Here is a 13,701-nt window from a genome sequence, read left to right on the forward strand (position 1 = left end):
GATGGCTTCGAACTCATAGTGATTCTCCTACCTCTGTCTCCCGAGTGCTGGGATTAAAGGTGTGCGCCACCATGCCTGGCTTCGGTCATCATTCTTAATCCCTTTGAGTGACTTGACTTGGAAAGGTTGGCTGACCTTTTACTTTAGTACTGTTTCTTCCAAAGAGCATGCAGAATTTTATGTAAATTATCTTTGTTGGAGCTATGTTAAGGAGCAGGGTGTGAAATGTGAGAAAGACACCAGGTGTGCAAGTCACAGAGTAGATGGGCTTTGTCACTTGGTGGCTGTGTGACCTTAGGCTGACCGAGCTCTGGAGGACCTTATCAGCTTAAATTTTAAGGGGGTTGTGAGAATCAAATGAGATAGAATACATTTCAAGTTTGAACATTGTTGTACAAATGAATGGTATTCTTTCGTCTTTAAGACCCTTCAACATCAATTAGCACAGAAAGTTCTTTTCACATAGAAACTCATTGTATATACATAATTTTCCATGACTAGGTGTGCTTTTTCTATAGGGCCAACTCCCCATTTCCCTCTGCTCCTTCCTCAGTTTGTGCCTACCTCCCACATCCCCCGTCACCACACATCATCCTGTGGACTCCTCGTTGGACATCTCATTAACCTTTATATCCGTTTAAGTACTCATGAGAAGTAAATGTTAACCAGGAGTTGAGTCAGGGCTCTGCTATTAATTCAGAATTTATATCCTTTGCTTTCTGTGCTAAAATTCAAGGCCTTCATAAACTGACTTTGTTATTTTTATTTTTTGGTTTTTTTCTGAAGTAGGGTCTCACTGTAGGCCAGGCTGACCTGGAACTCAATGTAGTCTCAGGCTGCCCTCAAATTCACAGTGATCCTCCTTACCTCTGCCTCCCAAATGCTGGGATTAAATGCCAGCAGTCTATCTTTCTGAGAAGAAAGCACCTGCTTTCTTGAGGGAAGAGGGGAAACTATCAGGCAGCAAGGTATCCCACAGAATACATAGCCTGTTTCATCCACAAGGTAACTTCCTGTCATAGGTTGTTGACAGATGTTCATTTTTCCACATGTAGGATATTACTCTAATACAGACTTTAAGTTAAATTATGCTTAAAAATCCAAACAACAAGGTAACAAAATACCCAAGTTCTGATTTCCTGTATTCTAGCCTCAGGCTTTGTATTAAACAAGGAGGTACAAATGTATGGGCTCCTAGGAGCACACCAGGACGAGGCTTTAAGTGGAGGGACAAGCTATGTTGTGGCCCAAAGGAGGGAAAGCTGTCATCCCATGGTTTGATCTCATTCTTCATCTGAAGCATTCAGAAGGGCAGACTGGTAAGTGTGGTCAGACTTCAGCTTCTGGATTCCAATGATTTCTCCTTTCCCATGTCTCTTCACCCGAGTTAGAAAGCTGGAATGGACAAGTCATACGAATCAGCCATAAAAGTCCTTTGTTCCCACACTCAAGGATGCAAATACATGTTAGAGCTTTCTTAGATCTCTATTAAACATGGTTACATGTCTACACATCTGACTCCTCAGGTGTTTATTTGTTACAGAGAAAAGGACTCATGGTGACTGAAATGTTATAATTGAGACAAAATTTAGGTCTCTTGCCATCCAGCTAGTTTATTGGCCAGGAAGTAGAGTGGGAAGACACTCCCTTGTGCTTGGTATGTGTGGAGCTTTTCATTAGGGAAGTATATCTGCTTTGGGTCTAGGGAAATAAAAATCTGGGGGAGAAGGCAGAGGCAGCACCAGCAGCAACAGAACGGTAATAGCACATGATGATAGTCAGCCTTTCACTAGCTGACTCGCCTTGGTCAGGTTACTCAGCTTTCTAAGCCTTGATTTCTCCATGTGTAAAAAGTTACATAATAAAATGATGAGGGCTAAATGGGGTGATACAGTGTACATGCTTTCCATGGTACCTGGAATACAGTAAGTGCAGAAGGCACTCTGCTCTTATATATATTTTGATACCTCTGTTAAGTGAGCAAGTCTCCTCATTCTGTGATGGGTTCAGGAAACCAGTAACTTCAGGGACTCCAACTCAGTGTCAGTTTCTAGTTTTGGGTTTCCCCCTGTCATGCCACAGACTTAGAATCTATTAGAATTGCATTTTAAACCTGAGTCTATCAGGTTAATGTGACCCAGTCAAGTTGTTTAACTTTGCAAAGCCCAACGACTCAAATTCACAAATAGGAGTTATGATACCAACCCCGTAAGAAGAGTGCATTGCGCAGTTTTACAAGTAGTTGGCAGTCATTAAACAGACATTAACCAAAGCCTATGGGCTAGTTAGGAGGAAGAAACTGGATGCAGTTTTTTGTTTGTTTTTTTTTTTCCAACATACCAGTAAACGAGAGAGTAGTTCGTGGCCATAATGCAAAGGGTGGCCAAGTAGTGCCAGCAGAAGCACATGGTGACAAACATGATGTTGTCTTTGTCTTGCTGGTCCCATTCAGGTGTTCCAAAAGGGGGAAACAGCACAAACCCAATCTGGTGGAATAGAGAAGTTGTCTTTGAGTTGGTTGTCCTGAAAAGCAACTGTGTGTTCTTCCATGGCTACCAGTGGCTTGTATGCTCCCTGGTACCTCACAGTAGCTCCCACACTTCAGTTGGACCAGAAACCCTTAGTACACAGCATAGTTGCTCTGTGTTAAATTTTGTGTCAGTATAAGCTGATTTAAAAACAGTAAAACTTTAGGGCCTGTCTTTCATGTGAGTGGTTCAGCAAATGGTGCCTGTGCAGGTGCCAACAAGTACACCAGCAGGTGGTTAATGGAAAAAGTCACAGGTCCTGGGGTAGGTGTGGGAAGAAAATGTCCTCTAGACACATTCTGGCATTTTCAGGCACAGGTCACTTTCAGGACTTCTCTTTGGCACCATCGAGGGGCTTCTTTACTCAGTCTGTGTGAGGTGTATGGGATAAAGAATCACCTGCCAGAACCAGGTTCCCTGAAGAATGAGGAGACTGGTTCGGAAGAGTTCCAGCACAATGTTGTCTCTCAAGATCACCTCTAGGGAGACACTGACACTCCCTCCAAACAGAGCAAACAGCAGGAGTGAGTGGATGTGCTGGTCCAGTGGAGGTCGGTTGTGAACATGGTAGTAGAAGAGAAAACCTGCCACAAATCAATGATAGCCATCAGAAATTTGCTTGTTTCTACTTGAGAGGGTTCACACTGAGCTTTTCACCCTGCCTCAAAGCTAGATTCTCCAATTATCAGAAAGCCAGTTTACAGGACATTACAGGGCAACAAGAACATGCATACTAGGAGACTTCCGGTTAAGATGGCGGCTTAGGTACCACGCCAAAGCAGCCTGGGGGGGGGGGGGAAAGACCAAAAAAACTCAGCAAAATACACACTTTTACTAAAAAGGGAGGTGTATAGGAAATCGAAATGGCAGTGGAGAAGTAGAAGAGATCCAGAGCCCGCACAGGCTGGCAAAAGTGGCCCCGGCAGGTCACCGAACATGGGAGTGGCAGCACACCGGAAAGCCGCCAGGCTCAGCTCCAGCCGCAAGAAAAGCCAGGTGAGGGGAGCTTCCACTCACACCGGCGCTGTCCGCAACTCAAACGTGAAGGGAGAGCGGCAGCGAGTAGCGGAGGAGCAGAACACAAGGTAGAAGAACACGTGGAACAGTGAAGAACTAGAACAGCTGTGGCTCCCTCCCCTCCCCCACCGCCTGTGCCCAGTTCCAGTAAACAGAGCAGCGGTCCTGGGACCCAGCCACGCCAACTTGAGTGAACAGCGGGACCCAAGCAGGAGCAGGGTCCCTCAGCAACATCAGCGGCTTTGGCACCAGTACCAGTGGCCCCAGCAGCGGTGGCAGATCCAGCAGCAGCAACTTCAGAGGCAGCAATCGCAGATCCAGCAGCAGCAGCGTAGGATCCAGCAGAAGTGACAGACCAAGCAGCAGCAGCTTTAGCAGCAGTGGCGGTTCCAGCAGTGGGGGTGCCGATCTACAGGGCCACAGTTGCCAGGCTCCGTTTGCCCCGCAGGAAAAGCCAATGCCCAGCTCCAGAAATCAGAACAGCAGCCCGACGACCCAGGCATTAACTTGACTGAGACCAAAATCATCCAAAAAGGTAACTGGGATTAATTGCACCAGGGAAGGTTCGCACTAGGTCACAAGCTAACTTGGATCCCTCAACAGACCAGAAATCTTAACCTTTTTGTTGATAGAGGATCTGGTTGTTATAATAACTACTATTGCATAAATATTTGGTGCTGTTTTTGATTGAATGTGTACAGTGTTTAGTTAAATTTTAGAATCTACCTGTATTTTCTTCCACTCAGCCAACTTGAATACTCCCATAGCAAGGAAACTCAACCCCTAGGAACACCTTTGTACATACTTCGAGAGCCTTAAGAGCCACACCTAATACCTTAAGCTCCTATCCTGAAGATATATAATATCAAATCAATTGATACAGCTAAGAATACCTAGCTAACAGAAAATCCAAGCACTAACTTAATCCAAGATGCAAAAATATATACATTATAACACAAGAAACACTAAAAAGCAAGACAATATAAATCGACCTAACAATATTAATGCATCAGAAATGACCTCCAGTGAGAACAAGTTAGAGGAAATGCCTGAGAAAGATTTCAAAAGGATGATGGTAAATATGTTCAAAGAAGTCAAAGAACAAATCAAAGGAATCAAAGAAGATGCAGGACACCAATTTCATGAAATAAAGAAGGCAATACAAGACATAAATAAGGAAATAGAAATAATAAAGAAAAACCAGGCAGAATTACTAGCAATGAAGAACACAGTTAATGAAATAAAAAACTCTGTAGAAAATCTCACCAGTAGAATGGATGAAGGAGAGGACAATATCTAAGCTAGAAGACCAGGTGGCAGATCCAACAAAGAGAAAGACAAACTTATAGAAAAGTATGAGTGGGAATTTCAAGATATTCAGGACACTATGAAAAGATCAAATATAGGAATTCAGGGCATAGTAGAAGGAGAAGAATTCCACTCCAAAGGCATAGGAGGCATCTTCAACAAAATCATAGAAGAAAATTTCCCCCAAATTGGGAAAGAGGTGCCAATGCAGATACAGGAAGCCTTTAGAACCCCAGCCAGACAAAACCTGGAAAGTACTTCTCCTTGCCATATTATAATCAAACTTCCAAACACAAACCAAAGAAAAAATATTGAAAGCAGTTAGAGAGAAAAATCAAGTTACCTACAAAAGCAAGCCCATCAGGATTACAGCAGATTATTCAACACAAACTTTTAAAGCCAGAAGGGCTTGGAGTGATATATTCCAAGTTCTGAAAGATAACAACTGTCAACCAAGGTTACTTTATCCTGCAAAGTTATCCATTCAAATAGATGGAGAAATAAAGACATTCCATGACAAAAGCAGGTTAAAGGAATATTTGAAGACAAAACCAGCTCTACAGAAAATACTTGATAGAATCCTCCATGCTGAAGAAAAGGAAAAGCACACATATAAGGAACCTAGAAAAAACAAGCAATACTCAAATACTAGTTAACAGAAGAGAGCGCAGGTAGAACCAGAAACACACACACACACACACACAAAAATGGCAAACACAAATACACACCTTTCAGTAATACCTCTTAATATCAATGGCCTCAATGCTCCAACAAAAAGACATAGATTTGCAGACTGGGTTAAAAAGCAGGATCCTACAATTTGTTGTCTCCAAGAAACTCACCTTTCTACAAAGGATAGACATTATCTTAGGGTGAAAGGTTGGAAAAAGGTGTTTCAAGCTAATGGGCCTAGAAAACAAGCAGGGGTTGCTATCCTAATATCAGACAGGGTAGACTTTAGTCCGACGTTAGTCAAGAAAGATAAGGAAGGTCACTTTATATTGATTAAGGGCACACTCCAACAGGAGGACATTACAATCCTAAACATATATGCACCTAACATGGGGGCTCCCAAATTCGTCAAACAAACACTATTAGAACTAAGGTCACAGATAACACCAAACACAGTTGTGGTGGGTGACTTTAACACCCCACTCTCATCAATTGACAGGTCATCCCGGGAAAGAATAAACAGAGAGGCATCTGGACTAAATGAGGTCATAGAAGGAATGGACTTAACAGATATATACAGGACATTTCATCCAAAGGCTGCAGAATATACATTCTTTTCAGCAGCACATGGAACATTCTCTAAAATAGACCATATATTAGGACACAAAGCAAATCTTAACAAATTCAGGAAAATTGAAATAATTCCTTGCATTCTATCTGACCACAATGGAATTACACTACAAATCAGTAGCAAGGAAGGCTATAGAGCATACACAAAATCATGGAAACTAAACAATACACTACTAAATGATGAATGGGTCAATGAAGAAATCAAGATTTATAGCGTCAAACGATAATGAGAACACAACATACCAAAATCTCTGGGACACAACCAAAGCAGTTCTAAGAGGTAAATTTATAGCCTTAAGTGCCTATATTAAGAAATTAGAAACATCACAACTAAACGACCTAATGCTTCATCTTAAAGCCTTGGAAAAAGAACAAGGCAAACCAAAAATCAGTAGACGGGAAGAAATAACAAAGATTAGGGCAGAAATTAATGAAATAGAAACAAACAAACAAAAGAAAATCCAAAGAATTAATTAAACTAAGAGTTGGTTCTTTGAAAGGATAAACAAGATTGATAAACCCAGAGCAAATCTGACCAAAAGAAAGAGACACAAATTAATAAAATCAGAGATGAAAAAGGTAACATCACAATAAATTCCAGAGAAATTCAAAAAATCATATGGACATACTATAAAAGCATATACTCCACAAAGTATGAAAATCTGAGAGAAATGGATGATTTCCTTGATTTATATGACCTACCTAAATTAAATGAAAATGAGATTAATTACTTAAATAGACCTATAACAAACATGGAGAGCCGAAAAGTTATCAATAATCTCCCAACTAAAAGAAGCCCATGCCCAGATGGATTCACTGCTGAATTTTACCAGACCTTTAAGGAAGGACTAACACCATTGTTTCTTAAGCTTTTCCAGGAAATAGAAAAAGAAGGATTTCTACCAAACTCCTTCTATGAGGCTTGTATCACCCTGATACCAAAACCAGGCAAAGACAGAACAAAAAAAGAAAATTACAGAGCAATCTCCCTCATGAACATAGATGCAAAAATTCTCAACAAAATATTGGCAAACAATTGTGGAAAACAGTGTGGAGGTTCCTAAAACAGCTAGAGATTGATCTACCATATGACCCAGCTATAGCACTCCTAGGCATATATCCAAAGGACTCATGTCATTTCCTTAGAAGTACGTGCTCAACCATGTTTATTGCTGCTCAATTTATAATAGCTGGGAAATGGAACCAACCTAGATGTCCCTCAACAGATGAGTGTATAATGAAGATGTGGCACATTTATACAATGGAGTTCTACTCAGCGGTAAAGAAAAATGAAGTTATGAAATTTGCAGAAAAATGGATGGACCTGGAAAGTATTATACTAAGTGAGGTGACCCAGACCCAGAAAGCCAAGCGCCACATGTTCTCTCTCATATGTGGATCCTAGCTACAGATGACTGGGCTTCTTTGTGAGAATGAAAATACCTAGTAGCAGAGGCCAGTAAGTTAAAAAGGAGACATAAAGGGTAGAGAAAGGAAGGGAGGAGGATACTTAATAGGTTGATATTGTATATATGTAATTACAATGATTGTAATGGGGAGGTAATATGATGGAGAATGGAATTTCAAGTGGGAAAGTGTGGGGGTGGGGAGGGAGGGAATTACCATGGGATATATTTTATAATCATGGAAAATGTTAATAAAAATTAAAAAAAAATATTGGCAAACAGTATAGAAGAATATATCAGAAAGATCATTCACCCTGACCAAGTAGGCTTTACCCCAGAGATGCAGGGATGGTTCAATATATGCAAATCTATAAATGTAATACGTTATATAAATGGGTTGAAGGACAAAAATCACATGATCGTCTCATTAGACACAGAGAAAGCATTTGACAAAATCCAACATCCCTTCATGATAAGAGTCCTACAGAGACTGGGAATAGAAGGAATATATCTCAATATAATAAAAGCTATTTATGACAAGCCTACAGCCAACATATTACTAAATGGGGAAAAACTGGAAGCTTTTCCACTAAAATCAGGAACAAGACAAGGATGTCCAATGTCCCCACTTTTATTTAACATAATTTTGGAAGTCTTAGCCATAGCAATAAGGCAAGAGATGCACATAAAAGGGATACAAATTGGAAAGGAAGAGATCAAGTTATTATTTGCAGAAGACATGATTCTATACATACAGGACCCTAAAGACTCTACTAGCAAACTGTTAGAGCTAAGAACATGCATATTAGGTTTGTTGAGAGTATCAAAGGATGTTTCTCATGCACACCCCATACGGGGGTTCCTGCAGGATGGGTGGGTGGGTCGGTGGTGAATTATGGTGCTGATTTATAACAAGCTGCATGTACATATACTTCAACTCTTACTAAGGTACTGAAGTGGGTAAGGTTGTTGGATTACAAAATACTTTTAAATTCTGCATCAGTGACATAAAGCATAAAGGTAGCTGGGCCTTGTTTGTATAGTGCCTTACAGAGGTTTGTTTATTAAGGCTTCACAAAGGTAATACTAGGGGGTACTATGGTCTTACGTCACTGGGGTGTGTCCTCAAAACTGGTACTCCATCGCAGTCTGTTCAAAATGTGATCCTTACTCTGCAATATGCTTTGGCCGTGATGTCCTCACCAGAGGCTGAACCACTGGGGCAACCCAGTCTTGTATGTGAATCTCAGAGTAAACAAACCTCTCTTCATAGTGTATGTGAGGACATGCTGCAGACTGGCTCTGAGTTTGTCTACTATATCTCCTTTGCTTGAAGAGTGTGTGAGATCCATTTTGTTATATAGGGTGGAAAGCTAATTCAGTGGTCCTTCTTAGATTTGTAATGGGAACCAGAGAAAAGCACACTCTGGGCCAGGGTAGGGTATAGAGTTTCTCATCCTTAACTAAAAGGACTTATCCCCCTGCATGGTAGCATTCAACCAGTCTTGAGGATTTTATGTGTATGGGAGTATATTCACACATGTGAACCTAGACACAGGAATGCACACATGAGTCTGGCGTTAGGGCTGGGGCAGGTTGTATGATGGTGTTAGCCAGAAGCTTTGAGAATTTTTTATAAGCCTCAGGCTTTCTTGGGCTGCTTTATGGAACATGTCATGAGGGCTTCCCAGAGCATAGAACCACTCCTATGCAGGTTTTGGAAGTCCTCTGAGAGTTGATTTTCTGAGGATGGATACTCATTTCCAATATTTCTTGTCTTTTGTATTTTGGTCCCTCATAAATTCAACTTGTTTACTCCTTCCTCCCTTTCTCCCATCCATCCACTCAGTTACCTTCACTGAAGACTGCCATAGCCAAAACCAGTCTGTCCAATCCCAAGGGCACGAGGTGGGAGCAGAGGTAGGTAAGCATGTCAGTGATTCCTGAGACTGCAAAGAACAGGTACATGGTACTGTGCTGCCAGTTCATTAGCTTCGTCCAGTGGTTTTCATGATAGAGATGGAGATGGGGCCCATCTGGCACAAACTGCTCTGCCAGGATCCCTGCCAGAAGCACAGTGGAAAGTAAGGAAGAGTGGCTTCAAGACAAACAGTGGGCAGTGAAAATAGCCCTAGGCACAAGCCAAACCCTGATGTGTTTAACAGGAGGCATTTGCTGAGCAGCCCAAAGTTGATGCCTGGCCCTGACTGCTCCTTAGGGGCACAGCAAAAGATAAAGCACAGCATTACTGGGTGACAGCTTTGGGCTATCTACCAAGTGAACAGTGTAGAGATCCTGGAGAGAGAAGGGCTAAAGGGACACACTGAGCAGAGGCCACTGTGATGAAGACCTTGTGCATACCTGAGAAAGGTGAACAAGCTTCCAGTGCATATTGGAGCTGGCTTCTAGTAAGTAAGTGCCTTTGCTTAGCATGGAGTAAGCTCTGACCCTGGGATTAAAGCTCCAGCATAGAGAATAAGGTAAAGGTCTTTGGCTGCCTCTGATCTTACCCTCTGGATATGGTCTTGCTGTTTAGTCCTGGGTGTCTTTGAACTTACTATCTTCCTGATTCCCAAGGGCTGCTATTATAGGCCTGTACTATCACTCCTAGCTTTTGTCCCTTCTATTTTTTAATTTAAATTTAAACTTTTATTTTTTGGTTTTTAAAAAATATTTTATTTATTTATTTGACAGAGAAAGAGGGAGAGAGAGAGAAAATGTGTACGCCAGTGTCTCCAGCCACTGTAGACAAACTCCAGATGCGTGCGCCCTCTTGTGCATCTGGCTAATGTGGGTCCTGGGGAATTGAATGTGGATGCTTTGGCTTTGCAGGCAAACACCTTAACCACTAAGCCATCCCTCCAGCCCCCCACCCCCCGTCTTTTTTTTTGAGGCAGGGTCTTACTCTAGCTCAGACTGACCTGGAATTCACTGTCTTTTCAGGGTGGCCTGGAGTGCTGGGATTAAAGGCATGTGCCACCATGCCCTGCTTGTCTCTTCTACGTTTTTTTGGCTTTTCAAGGTAGGGTCTCACTCTAACTCAGGTGACCTGGAATTCACTTTGTAGTCTCAGGGTGGCCTCAAACTGAGGGCAATCCTCCTCCTTCTGCCTCCTAAGTGCTGGGATTAAAGATGTGTGCCACCATGCCTGGCTGATTCAGAATTTTTGTGTGTGCATGTGATTTAATGACAGGTACATTTTTCTATTAAGATTATTTTTTTAACTTAAAAAATATATATATTTGTGAGAGAGACAGAAAAGAGAGAAAGCGAGTATGTATGCTTCAGGACCTCCTGCCACTGTAAACAAACTCTATGTGCATGCACCACTTTGTGCATCTGGCTCTATGTGGGTATTGGGGAATCAAACCTGGGCTTAAAGGCATAAGCCATCATGTCCAGTGTCCCTTCTATTTTTATCATCTCTTTTAGAAGGCAGATTTATCTTTGTGCCTGGTATCCAAAATGTTTTTTGGGGGAAGCCTGGAAGTCCTCCAGGGCAACATTCTTCCTCCAAGTTCAAATTTGTTTGAATTTGTATGTAAGGGATTGGGAAACTTGTGAAGTGACCCAGGAAAAGTGCCAGTTATACTAGAATGTGTTTCCCACTGTGTCTCTGGTACTCAGAACTGAGATCCTGATATTTACTGGGAACACAAGAAATAGCAGCCAAGATGCCAAATATAATTTAGGGTTTTTTTTTTTTTCAAGGTAGGGTTTCAGTGTAGCCCAGGCCGACCTGGAACTTACTCTGTAGTTCCAGGCTGGCCTTGAACTTGCAGTCATCCTTCTATCTCTACCTACCTGATGCTGGGATTAAAGGTGTGTGCCACTACGTCTGTCCCCTTTCCCCGCCTTTTTCTTTTTTTTAAGTGAAAGTGGTGCCATTCCTTACCACTGAGGCATATGGTCCCTGTCATTCAGCTCCAGAAAGATGTTTGAACTGAGGGCAGGAAAACTTGACTAGAAGGTTAGTGTTCTGAGCTCTTGGAAAATTGTGGGCCAAGGACAAGTGGCAGGATGTAACCTGAGAATATGACCCCTCACTGCCCTCCTAGGTCTGATCTGAGGAAGAATATGCTCCCTTGTCACCATTGCTGCTTCCTCACTAGCCATCAATGCATGGGGCTGGTGACAAAGGAAAGACAGTAGGGAGTTTTCTTTGGGGGCCTTTTCAATCTCTCTCACTGCTGCTTTATTGGCGTCTCTCTTGATTTGAGGGAGGAAGATCTGCCACTGAGTCCTGGGTTACTTAGAGATTCTAGGAGGGATTATGGAAAACAGAAGATTTTTCTTAAAGCAAACCCTACTTTGTACTTTTATGTAAGGTAAGCCTACTCTTGTTTCTTTTTTCCTTGTTTTTATTTGTGCTTCCTCTTTTTCATACAATATGTATATATATCCTATAACTTACTGTATTTATGTTCTTCTAGGACAAAGAATAAAATTTATTTGGTAGTTTTTCATAGTGCATATAAAAGAAAGTTCTATTATCTCTTAATATAAAGCTTTCTTAGACAATGGGTGTTAAGTAATAGGCTAATAGTCACCTAAAACTTTGTCTTCTTTCAGTATGGAGACATTGATTTCACAGGGTCTAGAAAGGGGATAAGTTTCTAGTGTGAAGGGGAGAATCCTTGAGCGAATGCCTTCTGCTCTTACCAATGATTGAAAACAACGTCTTGATTGCACCTTCAATGACCTCAATACGCTGCTGCTGCTGGCTTGGTCTGTTCTTCTTCCCCTTCTGGTGGAAGTACTTGAGTGGGTACTTCACTGACCACCATAGCCCAATTATCAGGAAGAAACTCCCTGGAAGAGCATGGCCTTTGAAGTTTGCCATCAGTGCTCTAGGACACCTAAAACAAATTCAGACAGCTATTAGATGGCTGAATGCTAAAGACATACAAATGCCTGTCTTAATTCAGGCACAGTGGTGCACTGGGTACCTGTAATCCCAGCACTTGGTGGGTGGAGGCAGGATTAAGGAGTTCAAAATTATTCTTGGGTACATAGCAAATTCAAAGATAACTAGAGCTACATGAAAACCAGTCTCCAAAAAGCAAAGCAAACCCCACCATATTTTGGTCAAAAAGCAAAAGAAATGCCTAGGAGATTCCAAGTTATAAATCATACCATTGGTCAACTTGTCATCATAAAAGGACCTTTCCTATGATCTTGTCTGTTGAATGAGTTATGGGATGGAGAGACTTTTACTGGCTCCAATACTTTTGTACCTTAACTGCTGAGCCAGCTCTACCAGCCTGACCTTTCTTCTTTTTAAATAGATAATTTCGGGTATTTTGTTATAGTAACAGAAAGGTACTATAGATGTGTACTTGTATTTCCATCTACTGTGCCTGTTTTATCTATTGTGGAAGAGCTATATGGCCTCTCCCCATCTTCATGGTCTGTACATCCTGAATGCAGGGATTACATGTGAGCTACATGCGTACCTAGTACCTACATGGGTACTAGAGGTCTGAGTTCCAGCCCTCATGCATGTACAGTGAGCACTTTAAATGAAGGGACTAGGGTAAAGGAATTAGAGATCAGGCAAATAGTGAGTTCAGGATAGAGAAACTTCCTAAGCAAAGACAGAAGGAGGGAGTTAGAAAAGAGAAATTCCACACATAAGCATATTTTACACCAAAAAAGGAAAATGTACAGGTATATGATAAACTATCTTTTAGACAGCCGTTACAAATTAATAAGGAAAAAGTAGAACAAAAGACACAGATGGACAATTCACAACATAACACAAACTGATGACCAATCTAGAAAGACACAGATGCAAGTACAATGCCATTTTCATCTCATTGGAAAGGTTTAGTGTGGCGTGCATATGACAAATATGGTCAATATTCAAGTTTTGTAAGTAAGTCACTTATAAAAACATCACCTTATTTTTATTTATTTATTTATTATTTTTTATTAACAACTTCCATGATTATAAACAATATCTCCTGGTAATAACCTTCCCTCCCTCCACTTTCCCCTTTGAAACTCCATTTTCCATCATATCCCCTCCCCCTCTCAATCAGTCTGTCTTTTATTTTGATGGCATGATCTTTTCCTCCTATTATGATGGTCTTGTGTAGGTAGTGTCAGGCACTGTGAGGTCATGGATATCCAGGCCA

At 41.4% G+C, this 13,701-nt stretch overlaps 1 protein-coding gene across 3 annotated transcripts in view; it reads right to left on the bottom strand.

Annotated features, from left to right (window-relative positions):
* Positions 1–368: 368 nt before the first annotated feature.
* Positions 369–13,701, bottom strand: part of Tmem45b (transmembrane protein 45B) — a 54,475-nt gene continuing 41,142 nt past the window's right edge. For 2 of the 3 annotated variants that reach the window (XM_004665485.2, XM_045146266.1), the window contains exons 2-6: positions 12,224–12,420; positions 9,415–9,624; positions 2,928–3,112; positions 2,341–2,486; positions 369–1,395 (exon numbers count right to left, since the gene is read on the bottom strand). In XM_004665485.2, the coding sequence (XP_004665542.1) occupies positions 1,284–1,395; positions 2,341–2,486; positions 2,928–3,112; positions 9,415–9,624; positions 12,224–12,404 (834 nt within the window). In that variant the 5' untranslated portion in view covers positions 12,405–12,420 and the 3' untranslated portion in view covers positions 369–1,283. The remainder of the gene's footprint in view (positions 1,396–2,340; positions 2,487–2,927; positions 3,113–9,414; positions 9,625–12,223; positions 12,421–13,701) is intronic. The other variant, XM_045146267.1, reaches the window with a different exon arrangement.

Source organism: Jaculus jaculus, chromosome 3, assembly GCF_020740685.1.
Source record: "Jaculus jaculus isolate mJacJac1 chromosome 3, mJacJac1.mat.Y.cur, whole genome shotgun sequence".
In the NCBI taxonomy this organism is placed as follows: Eukaryota; Metazoa; Chordata; class Mammalia; order Rodentia; family Dipodidae; genus Jaculus; species Jaculus jaculus.